Source organism: Typha latifolia, chromosome 2, assembly GCF_019914945.1.
Source record: "Typha latifolia isolate L0001 chromosome 2, TyphaL0001v2, whole genome shotgun sequence".
In the NCBI taxonomy this organism is placed as follows: domain Eukaryota; kingdom Viridiplantae; phylum Streptophyta; class Magnoliopsida; order Poales; family Typhaceae; genus Typha; species Typha latifolia.
The window spans coordinates 16,525,801-16,539,218 of record NC_133087.1 but is presented as its reverse complement, the minus strand read 5'-3'; the positions used below and the strand labels follow the sequence as shown (position 1 = coordinate 16,539,218).

Genomic DNA, 13,418 nt, shown 5'->3' with positions numbered 1-13,418 from the left:
GTTTTAAACCGTAATAAACAGATAATATAGGTTGTGAATCGAAAATTATCACTTTTGTGTAATTTACTCCCTGCATTTTTGGCTTATTACGAATGACCTCCTGGCTCCTGAGCAGACATATATGTACAAAGGAATTCTTGTGGACTCGGGGTTTAGGGTTTTCTCTCTGTAGACAGAGAGACTCTAGAGTGACGATGTCTTCCTCCTCCAAGGGTCGAAGGGCATCTCTGCCGCCGCCCAACGGCGCCGGCGACGGCGTCCTTGCGCGCGTCTCTAGCGCGATCTCGCAGTCACCCGTCGTCTACCGAGGCCGCCGAGCCGCCTCGGACGCCGCCGTTGCAGCTAAGAAGCTTCTGTGGAGCACTGGGCACGCCGCCTGGATCGCCGGAACTACCTTCCTCGTCCTCGTGGTGCCCCTCATCATCGAGATGGATCGCGAGCAGCAGATGAACGAGCTCGAGCTGCAGCAGGCCAGCCTCCTCGGCGCGCCGCCGCCGCCTTCCGCCGCCAACTGATCAGGTGAGTGGTGGCCTCGGGCTTGCTTCTTGATAAGGATTGAAGTCGAAGTGGTTCAGATTAGGGGCTTTCTAGTGGTCAGGTGATGACAAGATCGAGAAAGCGCTGAGATTTGGGATTTTTAGTAGATGAATTCGTGCTTCTGTTTTGCAAAACAATATCTTTTAGTTGAATGCATTCGTGTGTTCAGTTACTCCTTTCGATTCCTGTGAGCTTTTGCATAATTTTGTCTTCTTATCGTACTGAGTTCCATTATCATCATTTTCGCCTTGAACTAGAAATTTACGCATGAGTTTTTTTTTTGGAATTATAGCCATGGTTAGAGATCTTATCATACTGAGTACCATTATTCACAAGATTGGTGTGGCCGTATGAATCCTCTGCTCCATTCAACTCTAATTGGGCCATGTTCTGTAATTAGTCTATTACTTGTAAAAATAATTGTGAAAATAAAAGGAAAGAACAGAGCTTTCTTGATCATATCACTGAACACTTTTCAATTGTTAGAAAATCTGATATCTTGATTCAAGCGATTCAAGGACTTTTCAATTGTAGAAAAATCATCATGCTTGACGCCAAATACTGCATTGGCGAGCTTGGTTTGCTATATGAATTTGCTGCCAATGCTTGCTTGAGCTAGGGGGACCAGCAGCAAGGCCTCGGTCAGAGCTCTGCTGGAAATCAAAGCCCTAAAAAGTGCAAGAACCTGCAACGAATACACATTCCTTCATCAAGATTAGACAAGATGACTAGAAGTTATAACACTAATTACTAACTATTAAGAAAACTAGTTGTTCTATATTATTCTGAGAATGCTGGAGGATATATCATCTGATAATGTTATTTAATTACCTGGGATTTATTTACCTACAGTGATCTTGATCACCTCTAGATCATCACAAGAGCGTCCGCACCTGAGATCATTCATAATATTATTCTTTACTTCATCTAAATTGTTACTAACTTTGGTGAGAAACTTTATTATCAGTCATTTATCACTTCACTTTTAGTGTCAAACGGCCAAGAGGTTGAAGCTAAAAACATTGACCATATAGCTTCACTCAAAGCTGACGCAATTCAAGGGATGATTTTTTGTTTAATTTGTCCCATAACAGTCAATAGGCATCAAATAGGAAATAACAACACATTCATTAGATCTACCATATGGTTATCATGTCTAGTTTACAATTTATTTTTTGTACTAGAAACAATTTTTAAAGTCTACCAGCTGCTTTTGAGTTTTTATATAAAGTGAAAAATAATATACTAAAGAAGAACGAAAATAATGTGAAGTTGCCTCTAGAATCTCTCTCTCTCACTCTCTGTTCATATAAGTGTATAATCTAATTTCTGGATAGTGTTTTCATCTGACAAAACTCAAAAGGTAGAAGAGCTGGTAAGACTTTGAGAAATTATTTCTAGTGCAAGAAATAAATTGTAAACTGTACATGATAGCCATATGGAAGATCTAACGAATGTGTCGTTATTTTTTATTTGATGCCTATTGACTATTATTGGGCAAATTAAACAAAAAATTATCTCTTGAAGGTCAATGTTTTTAACTTTCACCTCTTGGATGTTTGCCACCAAAGTTAAGTGATAATAAAGTTTCTCACCGATATAACAGTTTGGATGGAGTGAAGAATAAACTACCAAAGAAAAATGAAAACAATGCGAAGGTAATAGTTTGGATAAATGAAGTGAAGAATAAAGTATGGAGAATGAAAAAAATGTGAAGTTGCCTCTAGAATCTCTCTTTATTTATATAAGTGTATAATCTAAATTTTTTTTTCCTTATTACAGGATGGTGCTTTCCACAATGTCTTCTTCTGTAAGGAACATTCATCAGCAATTAGGAGAAACTAATGGTGATGTTACCAAATTTATTAGCGCTAATACAGCCATAGTAATTGGCATAACGCCATAATTTATCTTGCTAGTAATTACAGTGATTATTACAAATTTATGCTTGATGAATAATGAGGCCCATGTTACCAAAACATAATACCAGGAATGGGAAGCCTAATCAATCGTCTTGGCCATCCATTCACTGTGAATTTATGGTTGTAATTAGATCTCCTATTTTACAAAAACCCTGAAGGCAAATACTGCTAGAAAATGTCCAAGGCCCAGCCTTTGGCCAATCCAAAGTGCAAATAAAAGATGAACAGGAAGTCATGAAGTTGAAAATAAACATACTTAAGATCGGTTAAAGCCGTAGAAAAAAAACAATAAGAACAAGCAGAAAATCTTCAGCTCCTTTCAGGAAGATCAAACTTATATAAATATAAGAATTCTTTTCCCAGAGAAACACCAGACAGAAAAGATAAAAGATGATGGGGATATCTCATCTATTGGAATCCTCATTTTCTGTCATTGTTTCTTTTGACTATAGCAAACAGCAACTAAGAGGAAAAGAAAGAAAGAAAAATCTCAAAACAGGGGAATCGAAATAACGTGTAAGACAGATACCTCATCTCAGATTAAACGAGAGGTTTAGGAGGTTCGATCGGGCTGCTGATGTTGTATTCTGAAGCAATTGTCCTGATTATTTCTAAATAGTTTTGATCTTGTATTCTGAAACAATCTGATTCAGTATTAAGCATCCCCTCTAGGGTGTTGTGTGGTATTGGTAGGTCAATCAAAACAGAGGATACTTACAAGAGAGGAAGTCGTTGCTTAGTCTTTTTTGTCTCTCTCGTGATGCATTTGTAATGACTTTCGTGCAACTCTATTTGTTGATATTAACGAAGATTGTTACAGAGAAAGTTTACAGAGAGAAGTGAAAGGAAAAAGAAAAGAAAAAGAATCTAACGTTTTGAAAGCAACAAGCAGTGAGGGACCAGGAGTGAGGGACCCACTGAAAGTAATATCTTTCGTTCCAGATTTGCCACCGAGGAATGATGTGATATTTTTGTCATGCCTGCCAGAGAATCTTGTACTTTGGCCAAAATGATTATTAATTTAGCACTTCAAAGGGAAAAGATACAAAATATTTAAAGAACACTAGTAGATCCAAACCAAACCCAGAACATTACAACAATGATCTTAAAATATCACAACATACTCTTAATCAATTCATCACACATTCATTCACACCCTCCTCTTGACCCTCACTCTGAGCCCATTCTTCATGTGCAGGATAATAGAAAGCTTTGGCTCAACCACATGCCCTTCTTCCACTTCAATCTGGAAATTATACACCATGGCAGCCACAACTGCCTTCATCTGAGTGAAAGCCATCTCCTTCCCCAGACAAGTCCTTGGCCCAGAATTGAAAGATAGAAACTTGTAAGAAGGCTCGTACTTCAACTTCCCAGTACTCTCGGAGATCCACCTCTCAGGCTTGAACTCTAAGCAGTCCTCCCCCCAGACCCCTTCCATCCTCGCCATGGAGAAGGTGGACACGAGTATTCTAGAGCTGGGGCCGACCTCATGGCCGCTCGGGAGCACGTCCGGCAGGAGGACGCCTTTCTGTTCGAACGGCACCGGCGGGTAAAGACGAAGCGACTCGCATATCGCTGCATGGAGATATGCCAACTTTCCGAGCTCCTCGGTTCGGAAAATCGTCATGCCGGCATTGTTGTCGGTGGTCGTGCAATTCGCCTCCAGTTCGTTTAGAATTTTCCTTTCGACTTGTGGGTTTTTTGAGAGCATCCAGAACAACCACGTCAGGCCGGAGCCGGTGGTGTCGCGGCCGGCGAGCAGTAGATTCACGATGGTGTCTCTTAGAAATTTATCGAGATTGTCGATGTCTTGGTCGACGTAGGAAGATAACAGATCGCTCCTTGATTTGCTCTTCTCGGCCTTGGTCTTGGCGATGTGCTCGACGATGAACTCGTCGATCACTCTTTTCGACGCAGCCAGCTTCTTCTCCTCTCCGAGGCTTAGCTTCCTCAGAAGCTTCCACCATGGCGGTGGCGCGATGTGCCGGAAGAACACCGCCGCCATGGCGTCGTCCATCGCCTTCGCGAACGGGATCGTCGGGAACTCGACCGAGAGGCAGCCGGGGTCGATGCCGAACACGAGGGCCGAAGTGGTGTCGAACGTCAGCCGCAAGAACACATCTTGCAAGTCCACGACGAGCCCCTTCGCGGCGACATGAGAGAGGAGAGGGAGCAGCCCCTCCGTCACCTTCCTCCGGCTGCACTCGGCGACGAAAGCGCGGAACCTCGGCTGGGCCATCAGCAGCTGCGCCTTCGTCCGCTGGCTCCGCCACGTCTCGTCGTCGGAGTTGAAGATGCCGTCACCGAGGATGTCGAAGATCTCCAAGAACTCGTCGCCCTTCGGGTAGTTTGCGAAGGCGCCGGCAAAGATATGACGCACGTTGGCAGGGTCACACGTCACCAATAACTCCATGCCGCAGTAGATCGGACCATGGAACTCCAAGTTGCATCCAGCCTTACTTAACACAGCAGTGCACCACTCATGGCAGTGGTGGACGTTGGCGAGGAGGGCCGGGAGCATTCCGACCACCGGCCAGTTCGTCAGAATACTCGACTTTCCATTAGCTTTGTAGTAGTAGTAACAGCAATAGAATAACACATAGAGGAAGCAAGCAATGGAGAAGAACAACTCTGGGTAAGCCATTGTTATCTCTACAACGAAGAAATACAAAACCAAACCACTATATATATACACAAACATCTCTCAAAACTTCTAGCCTTATCTTTGTAATTGCCTACGTGAAAGAATCTCATTGGATTAGGTAATTACCATAGACGAGCGGATAGATAGATACCAAGGATGATTTCCATATAGATATTCCAATATGGAAGAGGAAAGTGACTGCTATGATATTTCTTAAAATTATCCGACATTCGTAAAAAGAGCGAGACTTTCCATCTTTCAAACAATAGTAAGTCATGACTGCTTTTAGATTTGGAGACTTTTATTATTATTTTCCTTCCTCTACTTCTTATTGACCATAAGTTTGATTACTCTCCTTGCTATCTGCTCCTCTAGAATCTGGGACAAGTTGTCATGTTCATCTAAATAAGTCCAGTTTGTGGTAGGCCAGTGAGATATATCTTTCCCACTGTACTGTAACTGACTTTGTCTCCCCGCCCAATAATTCTCCTGTATATTGGCTACCTTTATCTTTGGACTAACAATAAACAAGATATATATCTGTGTGTGTGTGTGTGTGTATGTGTTGTGGAAAAGAAAGTTTAAAAAAGGCACAGAAATTGTTAAACTGTGAATAAATTTAAAGTGTAATTTAATCAAAAGTTCTGGAGAAGATAATCCACTGGAATACGTTATTAGGGGTGTGGGAGGATTTGTGGTCACAATGTATGATGTGAATATTTTTGGAACTTATGTGAACGATTTGCCTTCTTCCTCAAGTAGCCAAGTACATCAAAAAGCTATTCTTGAATCTAGTTTTGGAGGTTTCCTTAATAATGCATGTGTCAAAAAGTAATAGACTAGATCATCTATCATTTATCGTCTACAACCTCTACTTTAACAAAATCCTAAATATTCTCTTAAACTTTGTTAGAACTAACCGACTAATTATCTTATAATTCTTTTCTAATAATATGTACGGACAATTACTATTCATAAACTATTTTACAGTACTAGAGCTTAAATCGACAGCGATTGCAATTTCTAAGTTTAGTGTTTTTACCAACCTTATTCACTTAACGGGGAATAGTAGGTAAAGTCATCTATCATATCCAACCTCTCGCCTCGCTTTTTTTAGGAATGCCAGATAACTTTCAAACTTTGTTACAGCATTTTTAAATATCTTCATATTTGTTGTAACTAATTATCTTGTAATCTTTTCTCAGCTCTATTTATAGAGCAACACTAATAATAACATATATGGATAATTACCATTCATGCATTCTTTTGCGGTATTAGGTCCACAATAATTGCATTGCAATTTCTATTGTCTCGAACCTCTACTTAACAAATTCCTAAATATTGTCTCAAATTTTGTTACAACATTCCTAAATATCTAGAGATTTGTTTTAACTAATTATCTTATAATCTTTTTTCACTCTATCAATGATAATGATAATGATAATATATACTGATAATTTCGATTCACAAACTTTTTTAAAACGGACAAGATGATGGTCCAATCATTCTGTTACCAATGAAGATATCAAGATATCAACTTGCAATTTTAAAATTTTAAAATTACTAATACTTACATAGAAGTCAATTAAGCTGTTGATAGATTTGTAAACGAAAGTAGAAGTTTAAATTCAATAGTTTGGGATGACTTTTGATCTTGTTCAAATTTTGATCTTAGTTTAAGTAAATCTTTTTGTAACCGTGCTAAGCTCAGTTATAAAGACTTTTATGTCCAACTCAAACTTATTTAATGAAGAGTATAATACCATAGAATATAAAATTTTAATCATCCGTCTTTTAACATGCATGATGCATGGAGAGAATCCTTGGAATTGTAATTGTACGAGAGACAACTCAGTTGTATCTGCAGAATTATTTGTTTGCTACGATGTCCTTTACAAGATCTGACCCATGTTATGATGTATAGCTAATAGCCAAATGGAAAGGAAGCCGAACCAAAACTCAATAAATTTAAATAGAATAGTAATAATTAGGATAAATTAAATAGCAAAGCTAATATCAATATCAATATCAATATCAATATCAATATCAATATCAATATGAGAACTCTAATTTCAAGATGCTAATTGTAGAGATATTCTAAACTCAAGTTAATCACAAATAGAAACTTTAAATAAATATAAATCACAAAGAGAAAAGATTGAGAAATAAAATTTACGTGGTTCGACGATGTGCATATGTCTACGGACGAAGCAATCTTCAATCTACTGTTCAAATCACCAAATACAAAGAGTTTACAATTCTAATCTCACTCTAATCAATAGTGGCTCTCTCTTGCAATTCTTCTCTTATATAAAATGTGCACACCAAACCCTAAAACCCAACCATTTCAATTGATAGGGTGACTAAAGCTGTTGAAAATCCCGCCTAGCGTTCGAACGCTCGTGGACAAATATTTTTGGGGCCATTCGAATACCTGCAGAGTGCAAATCCTCTCGAAAAAACGCATTCGAACGTCCCCTCGGACTCGTTCGAACGCTTGCAGAGTGCAAATCCTTTCGAAAACTATGTTCGAATATCCTAAGAGCCTGAGCCAAACTTCAACATAATAGAGTTTCCAATTCTTTCTTAAGAAGGTTTTTTCTTTTCTTTCTTGATGACTAATTGCAGTGTGAATAAAGCAACCATATGGACTCCCATCACTGGAACGAGTGGACAAAGCAATAAATATAAAAAAGAAAGGAAAGCTGTCTATTTGATGAACAGAATGCATTGTAGTGATGGAGTATTGACAGCAACTTCTTTGGCTCATCAAACAATTAATATATGGCCTCAATCTATTAGGTGAGATGCAACTTTCTTTGGCTCATCAACTTCTGAAAGTCTCCTATCAAAAGGGAAATAAAAAGGGTTCTGAAAGTTGAATTCAGATGGTGAAATCCACCTCCTCTTCTTATAAACCAGACACACGATAGACCTTCTTTTTGAGAAGAAAAACACATAATAGAATTTGTTGCAAGGAAAAGAAAAAAAAAAGAAGGTGAAACTTCAACCTCTTGAATCGACCACCATGAAAGATACCTATACGAAGGAAAGGTATCAATGATGAAGTTTAATTTCCTTTTGTTTTAACCAAAAATATATATTATTACTTAGTTTAGAGTGAGGATATATTTTGGTTAGGTACTCTGCTATATATGGTTATGTGAGATATTCTATGATTTTAAATCTCTATGATAGGCTAACTGTATGATGCCAGTATCCATAGGAAGTAATGCCATTTACACTGATGAATTTGTTCGAATATAAAATAGAAAGATTATTATTTTCTAACTACCTAAGTTTTGATGGTCTATTAAAATATCCCAATCTTAAATTTTTAAAGTAGATGATGAATTACTAGAGATTACAAGAGATATCTCAACAAAAAAATTATAAAAGATGCACAAGTTCCATCAATTATCTATTATAGAAAGTTTCAATAACCTGAACTATGAGGATTCCCTACTATTTTCACGAAAAATAATAGTTGATGTAGCACAAAAATTATCCATATCCACCGTTACCGATTGCTTGGGAATCAGTGCCAAGTGCTCATAACGAAGGCGTGGACCGTGAGGATAGGTCTTAAAATGGTGAACGTAAGCTGCAAGATTATAGTGGAGACAGACTCTCTTGAGTTAATAAGAATCCTGCATAAGGAGACGATGAGTCTATGTAGAGTGGACAATGTTAAGATTCGACATGTTCTTAGAGAAGATAATTGAGTTGCTAACTACCATGATCGACACTCTATACCCATAACTTTATAAATTTTAGTTTTAAGATTCCTTTATCGTGTAGTGAGAGGAGAATATTCAGCTGAATACAACTCGGTGATGTTTAACAAATACAAATAAAAATATCCATATCTAGATGCTGAATGTTTTAGTGGCAATCTAAGTGTAGATATATGCACATAATTTCTTGCATACATTGAAACTTCGTGGTAATTAAACAATATCCATAATAGGATGTAAAGGGCTTAGTTTTTATTATGCCGGTGACAAATATATACTTTTTGGCTATAGAATTTAACTATTTTATCTCAAAGTATTTTAAGAGATTAAAAAACTAAATTAAGTAGTGATTCTGAAAAAAAGAAAAAAGAAAAAGAAGGATTGTGTTTGATCTTATTAGTGGAGTTAGCCTTGAGATTGGCCTAAACGGGCCAGACTCATTGATCCATCTATGTGTCAGGCTTACTTCGGAATGCTTATGGGCCTACAAATTAGAACCCAACACTAACATAACTCGTCTATTATATATATTAAATATAAATATGACTTATTTATAAAGTCTTCGAGATTACCACCATAGTTTTTTATTTTATGAAAAGCATATAGGCCTATAGATGAAAGATATATTGGAAACAATACCACTAGTGACACAACAAAAAGAAATAAGCATCAAGCTAGAGAAGGTACAAAATCTAAATAAAAATAACAACTCAAATACACAAATAAAATTATAGTTTGATATGCGAAAAAAGAAAAAGAAAAAGGAAATCTAAACCTAGAGCTAGGGCGATTGATTGGCCAGTGATAATAGTAGATCCGAATTAGATATGAGATGAGATCCCAGTCCCAGTCCCAGTCCCAGTTCCACATCAATAATATTTGGTGTGCCTTTGCAATTCAAAGTAAAGTTAGGAGGGCATTTTTGCAAAACCTGCATTCGCTGCCGTTGCTTCTCACCGACTTTTCTCCCGACTCGTACCATTCCACGGAAACACGCAAAACACCGTTCGTTTCGTGTTTCTCGGAAACCCCGCAATAAACGGAGGAAGGCAAAGCTCTCGTCTTTCTTCTCTTCCTCTTTTTTTTTTTTTTTTTCACCTCTATTCCTTCTCTTTTCTCTCTCTCTCTCTCTCTCTCTCTCTCTCTCTCTCTCTCTCGCGATCTCTTCTCGATCTCTACGGTTGTGAGAGATATAAGGTTAGGGTTTCGCGACGCCATGCTCTCGTGGAAGGATAAGGTGGCCGAGAAGCTATCGCGCCTACTCGCGGACTCGCCGTCGTCTCCCGCCTCTCCGGCCGTCGAATCTCCCTTCGCTCGGCGCGATTCCCAGGTAATGCTGTCTGAGTCCCATCCTTGTTCCATCTCTATACTGCCATGGTCGAGGAGTTGCCGAATCTGATCCGCATTGCCTTGGTTTCGTGCGCTTGATCTCTTTCGTTTTTGCTTTTAGGTTTTCTTAATAGGAATGCGGTATTTTGAATCTGAAACAGGATTATTGCCGTGTTGATCGAGATAGCTTTGCTTTGATCTAAAGAAAGTTAATTTACATGGATTCTATACTACCCAGTAGCTTGATTTTGTTAAGACTTGTAGATATATTTCCTTAATCTCCATTCTTTCTGGATATGCTTATCGTAATAATAATCATTTTAATTTTATCATAATCTGGTTCTGATGTATCTTAGGCAATTTATTTGTAGAATTTGTGATACTAATCACGTCGTATAATATGAGAGTTTGCTTCTGCAGGCATTCTACTTTCCTACCGATGAATTCACTTCTCCCAAGAAGTCTTCTTTCTCGTCATATGTGTTATCTTTTCTACCTAGCAATAACTCCGGTGGAATTGAGGGGCGCGAGGTCTCTCCCTCTTCTTGTCCAAAGAGTATAGGACCATTACCTCTTAAACCCCTTCCCAGAAGGTGGAATGTCAATGATTTTGCGTGGAAAGATAGACCACTAGAGTGCAGTGAGGAATCTGGGACGGAAAGTGAGAGTGATGAAATGATGAAGCAGGAGTGTGTGTCGGATAGGAAATTCGATATCTCAAATGGAACTCAAGAAGCATCAACCTCAGTTGCTCCTCAAGAAGTTCTTCATCACTTGGAAGAGAAGTCTGTGTTTATCTCTGCAGATTTGTTTGAGTTCCTACAATCATCTCTACCTAATATTGTGAGGGGGTGCCTCTGGGTATTGTTGTACAGGTAATCTGCTGTTAGATATATTCCATTCAGTATGTATTCTTACTTTCCTTCTGATTCACTATTACTCTTTTCGAATGAAGGACAGTACCTGGAAACATGGGATATCACTTCGCACGCTTCTTCGCAAGAGTGTTAATCTTCAGGGTCCATGTCTATTAGTAAGTAGATTCTCGATTTGGATTCAATTTTTCCTTTTTCAAGTTATAAAGTTGATCATTCTTCTTACAGCATCTTATGAACGATCGTGGTTTTATCATGTGATATTTCCAAGGTGTGTTCTAATGTGGTACCATGTTGACTAGATTGCTGGAGATATGCAAGGTGCTGTATTTGGTGGACTGTTGGATAGTCCTTTGAAGCCTACTGCCAAAAGAAAATACCAAGTGAGTTCCTATAAGGCTATAATACTTGAATGATAATCATTTGTAAATCCGTTGCTCTGCTTATTTTCCCTCTTTTCCTTTTGCCGCTGATGTTTTTCATATTCTTGCGACCAGGGAAAAAGCCATACATTTGTATTCACTACGATATACGGAGAGCCAAGGCTTTTCAGAGCGACAGGTAAGCATTCATTGAGAAACAGTTTATCACCTAAGCCTTACGGTCACTATCACTCTTAAATCCGTCACAGTAGAGTATATTTTGACAGATTGTTTTGGCTCTGTTTGTGTTATCTCTGTATCGCTTAGTGGAAGATTGTTTTGTTGTTGCATTTTTTGTATGGCTGTTTGGCTGGTTATCCTGTAAAGGTGTATAGGTTGTTAATCTCTACTTGTTATTAATTAAGATTTGAATGAAACAGGAATATATTCCTTCTATTAAATAAAAAAAATGTACCTTTTTATTGGTTATGGGTGGATTGATGTTTCTGAAAAAAGCTGTCTGTTTGATGAAAGAGAATCCTTAGATGAAAATATGCTTTCATAGCACTGTGGCATGCATGTCTTAGTTGATTTAATTCAGACAAGATTAATGTCATCTTAATTATATTTAGAAGTTAGAACTCATGTTGAAGTATGTACTAGGTGCAAACAGGTACTACTATTTGTGCTTGAATGATGTGTTAGCATTTGGTGGGGGAGGAAGCTTTGCATTATGCCTTGATGAAGATCTGTAAGTATATATATAATTTTCCATCTGTCAGTGTTTCCCTTCACTATAACAAATTGATATGCTTCATTTTTCCTTTTTGTGTTTCTTCTTTTCTGATCCATCTGGCAATTAATATTGATGATCTGTCCTACTTTCTTGAACCTTTTCTGTTTACTAGATTACATGGAACTAGCGGCCCGTGTGAAACCTTTGGGAACTTATGCTTGGCTCATAATCCAGAATTTGAGCTAAAGAATGTTGAGGTATGTGTATTTATTTAGAGAAATTTGCAACAAAAAAAAAGCCCCTACATTATGGGTTTTCTTATGTTCGAGCTCTACCTTATTGTTTTTTTCTCTAAAAAACCCGCTTTTGCTTTATAAAAATATTCAGAAAAGCCCCTGAGTTAGTTTAACCTCATATTAGCTTAACAAAACAAGAATATTCTATTTTATTTAGATTAATATTTTTTAAATTTCAAAGTTACCCCTACTATCTTGTTATGCAGAAAGTGTTAAATAAAATGTTGAGGATAATTTTAGAATTTCAAAATTACTAATTTAAATAAAATAGAATTTTCTTATTTTGTTAAGCTAACATGAGGTCAAATTAACTCAGGGACTTTTCTGATTTTTTTTTGTTGATAAAACAAGAGGATTTTTGTAGGAAAGCAATCAGATAGGGCTCAAACAACAACAAAATCCATAATGTAGGGGCTTTTTATCAAAATTTTCATTTATTTATTGAGTTTAGAGCTTGAAACTCACCTGTTTAGACCCTTGTTTCATACAAATATGATCTTATATGTGATCTCAAGCCTCTGCTCATCTTTGTTTCTGCAGCTATGGGGTTTTGCTCATTCGTCGAGTCATCTACCATAATCGTTTGCGGCGGCAGCAAGCGATAGGCCACTTTCATTTATGTTATACATCAATGCAGCTATTCTTTTCCTGTTTCTTTATTCTTCAATCGATTTCTTTATTCCTTATTTTTCTAATACATTGTATTCAGAATCATGATATGCACGATGTAATGATCTTTCAGCAAAAGCAGGGTGCTCTCCCTATTATTGGTTTTCTATTCTTTAGGGCAGGGCGGGCGGAATGAACCAAGAAAAAATTGATTTATTCTAAGAGCTCATGGATTAAACCTATGAATGAAACAGGAAAGAGTCCCGAATACTGTTGGCAGAGCCACGTATTATTAGACCAAAAATTGTTTACTGGGAACGTTGAGTGAGACTTGAGATGGCCCAGCGCCCCAGCGGATTTAGAAGACA

At 37.8% G+C, this 13,418-nt stretch overlaps 3 protein-coding genes and 1 long non-coding RNA gene across 5 annotated transcripts; 2 read left to right on the top strand and 2 right to left on the bottom strand.

The window, feature by feature from the left end:
• The first annotated feature begins 133 nt into the window (after positions 1-133).
• Positions 134-2,496, top strand: LOC140782643 (mitochondrial import receptor subunit TOM9-2-like). The gene is made up of 2 exons (XM_073129331.1): positions 134-519; positions 2,320-2,496. Exon 1 carries the CDS (start codon positions 195-197, stop codon positions 513-515), a length of 321 nt encoding a protein of 106 aa, XP_072985432.1. The 5' UTR covers positions 134-194; the 3' UTR covers positions 516-519; positions 2,320-2,496.
• On the bottom strand, positions 1,017-3,119 carry LOC140782644 (uncharacterized). The gene is made up of 3 exons (XR_012107924.1): positions 2,989-3,119; positions 1,369-1,430; positions 1,017-1,222 (listed from the first exon to the last, which is right to left on the bottom strand). It is a non-coding gene; the product is annotated as an uncharacterized lncRNA (long non-coding RNA).
• A 339-nt stretch (positions 3,120-3,458) lies between these two features.
• Positions 3,459-5,152, bottom strand: LOC140782642 (noroxomaritidine synthase 2-like). Its single transcript, XM_073129330.1, has one exon. It carries the CDS (start codon positions 5,104-5,106, stop codon positions 3,610-3,612), a length of 1,497 nt encoding a protein of 498 aa, XP_072985431.1. The 5' UTR covers positions 5,107-5,152; the 3' UTR covers positions 3,459-3,609.
• Positions 5,153-9,914: 4,762 nt separating this feature from the next.
• Positions 9,915-13,219, top strand: LOC140781123 (uncharacterized). Of its 2 annotated transcripts, none has more exons than XM_073126939.1 (8): positions 9,915-10,173; positions 10,593-11,047; positions 11,133-11,205; positions 11,350-11,430; positions 11,545-11,608; positions 12,073-12,160; positions 12,318-12,402; positions 12,982-13,219. In XM_073126939.1, exons 1-8 carry the CDS (start codon positions 10,060-10,062, stop codon positions 13,018-13,020), a joined length of 999 nt encoding a protein of 332 aa, XP_072983040.1. In that variant the 5' UTR covers positions 9,915-10,059; the 3' UTR covers positions 13,021-13,219. The 2 variants fall into 2 exon arrangements, 1 of the variants encoding a protein (XP_072983040.1); XR_012107641.1 differs by having other exon boundaries at positions 9,922-10,173; positions 12,083-12,160.
• Positions 13,220-13,418: the final 199 nt, after the last annotated feature.

What these genes read in the sequence shown, in the direction of transcription:
- LOC140782643 (XM_073129331.1), top strand. Translation starts at nt 195, where the DNA reads ATGTCTTCCTCCTCCAAGGGTCGAAGGGCATCTCTGCCGCCGCCCAAC.
- LOC140782642 (XM_073129330.1), bottom strand. Translation starts at nt 5,106, where the DNA reads ATGGCTTACCCAGAGTTGTTCTTCTCCATTGCTTGCTTCCTCTATGTG.
- LOC140781123 (XM_073126939.1), top strand. Translation starts at nt 10,060, where the DNA reads ATGCTCTCGTGGAAGGATAAGGTGGCCGAGAAGCTATCGCGCCTACTC. An exon ending in CTGCCAAAAGAAAATACCAA is followed by an intron (nt 11,431 to 11,544) that starts GTGAGTTCCTAT and finishes TCTTGCGACCAG; the next exon opens with GGAAAAAGCCATACATTTGT. An exon ending in AAGGCTTTTCAGAGCGACAG is followed by an intron (nt 11,609 to 12,072) that starts GTAAGCATTCAT and finishes AGTATGTACTAG; the next exon opens with GTGCAAACAGGTACTACTAT.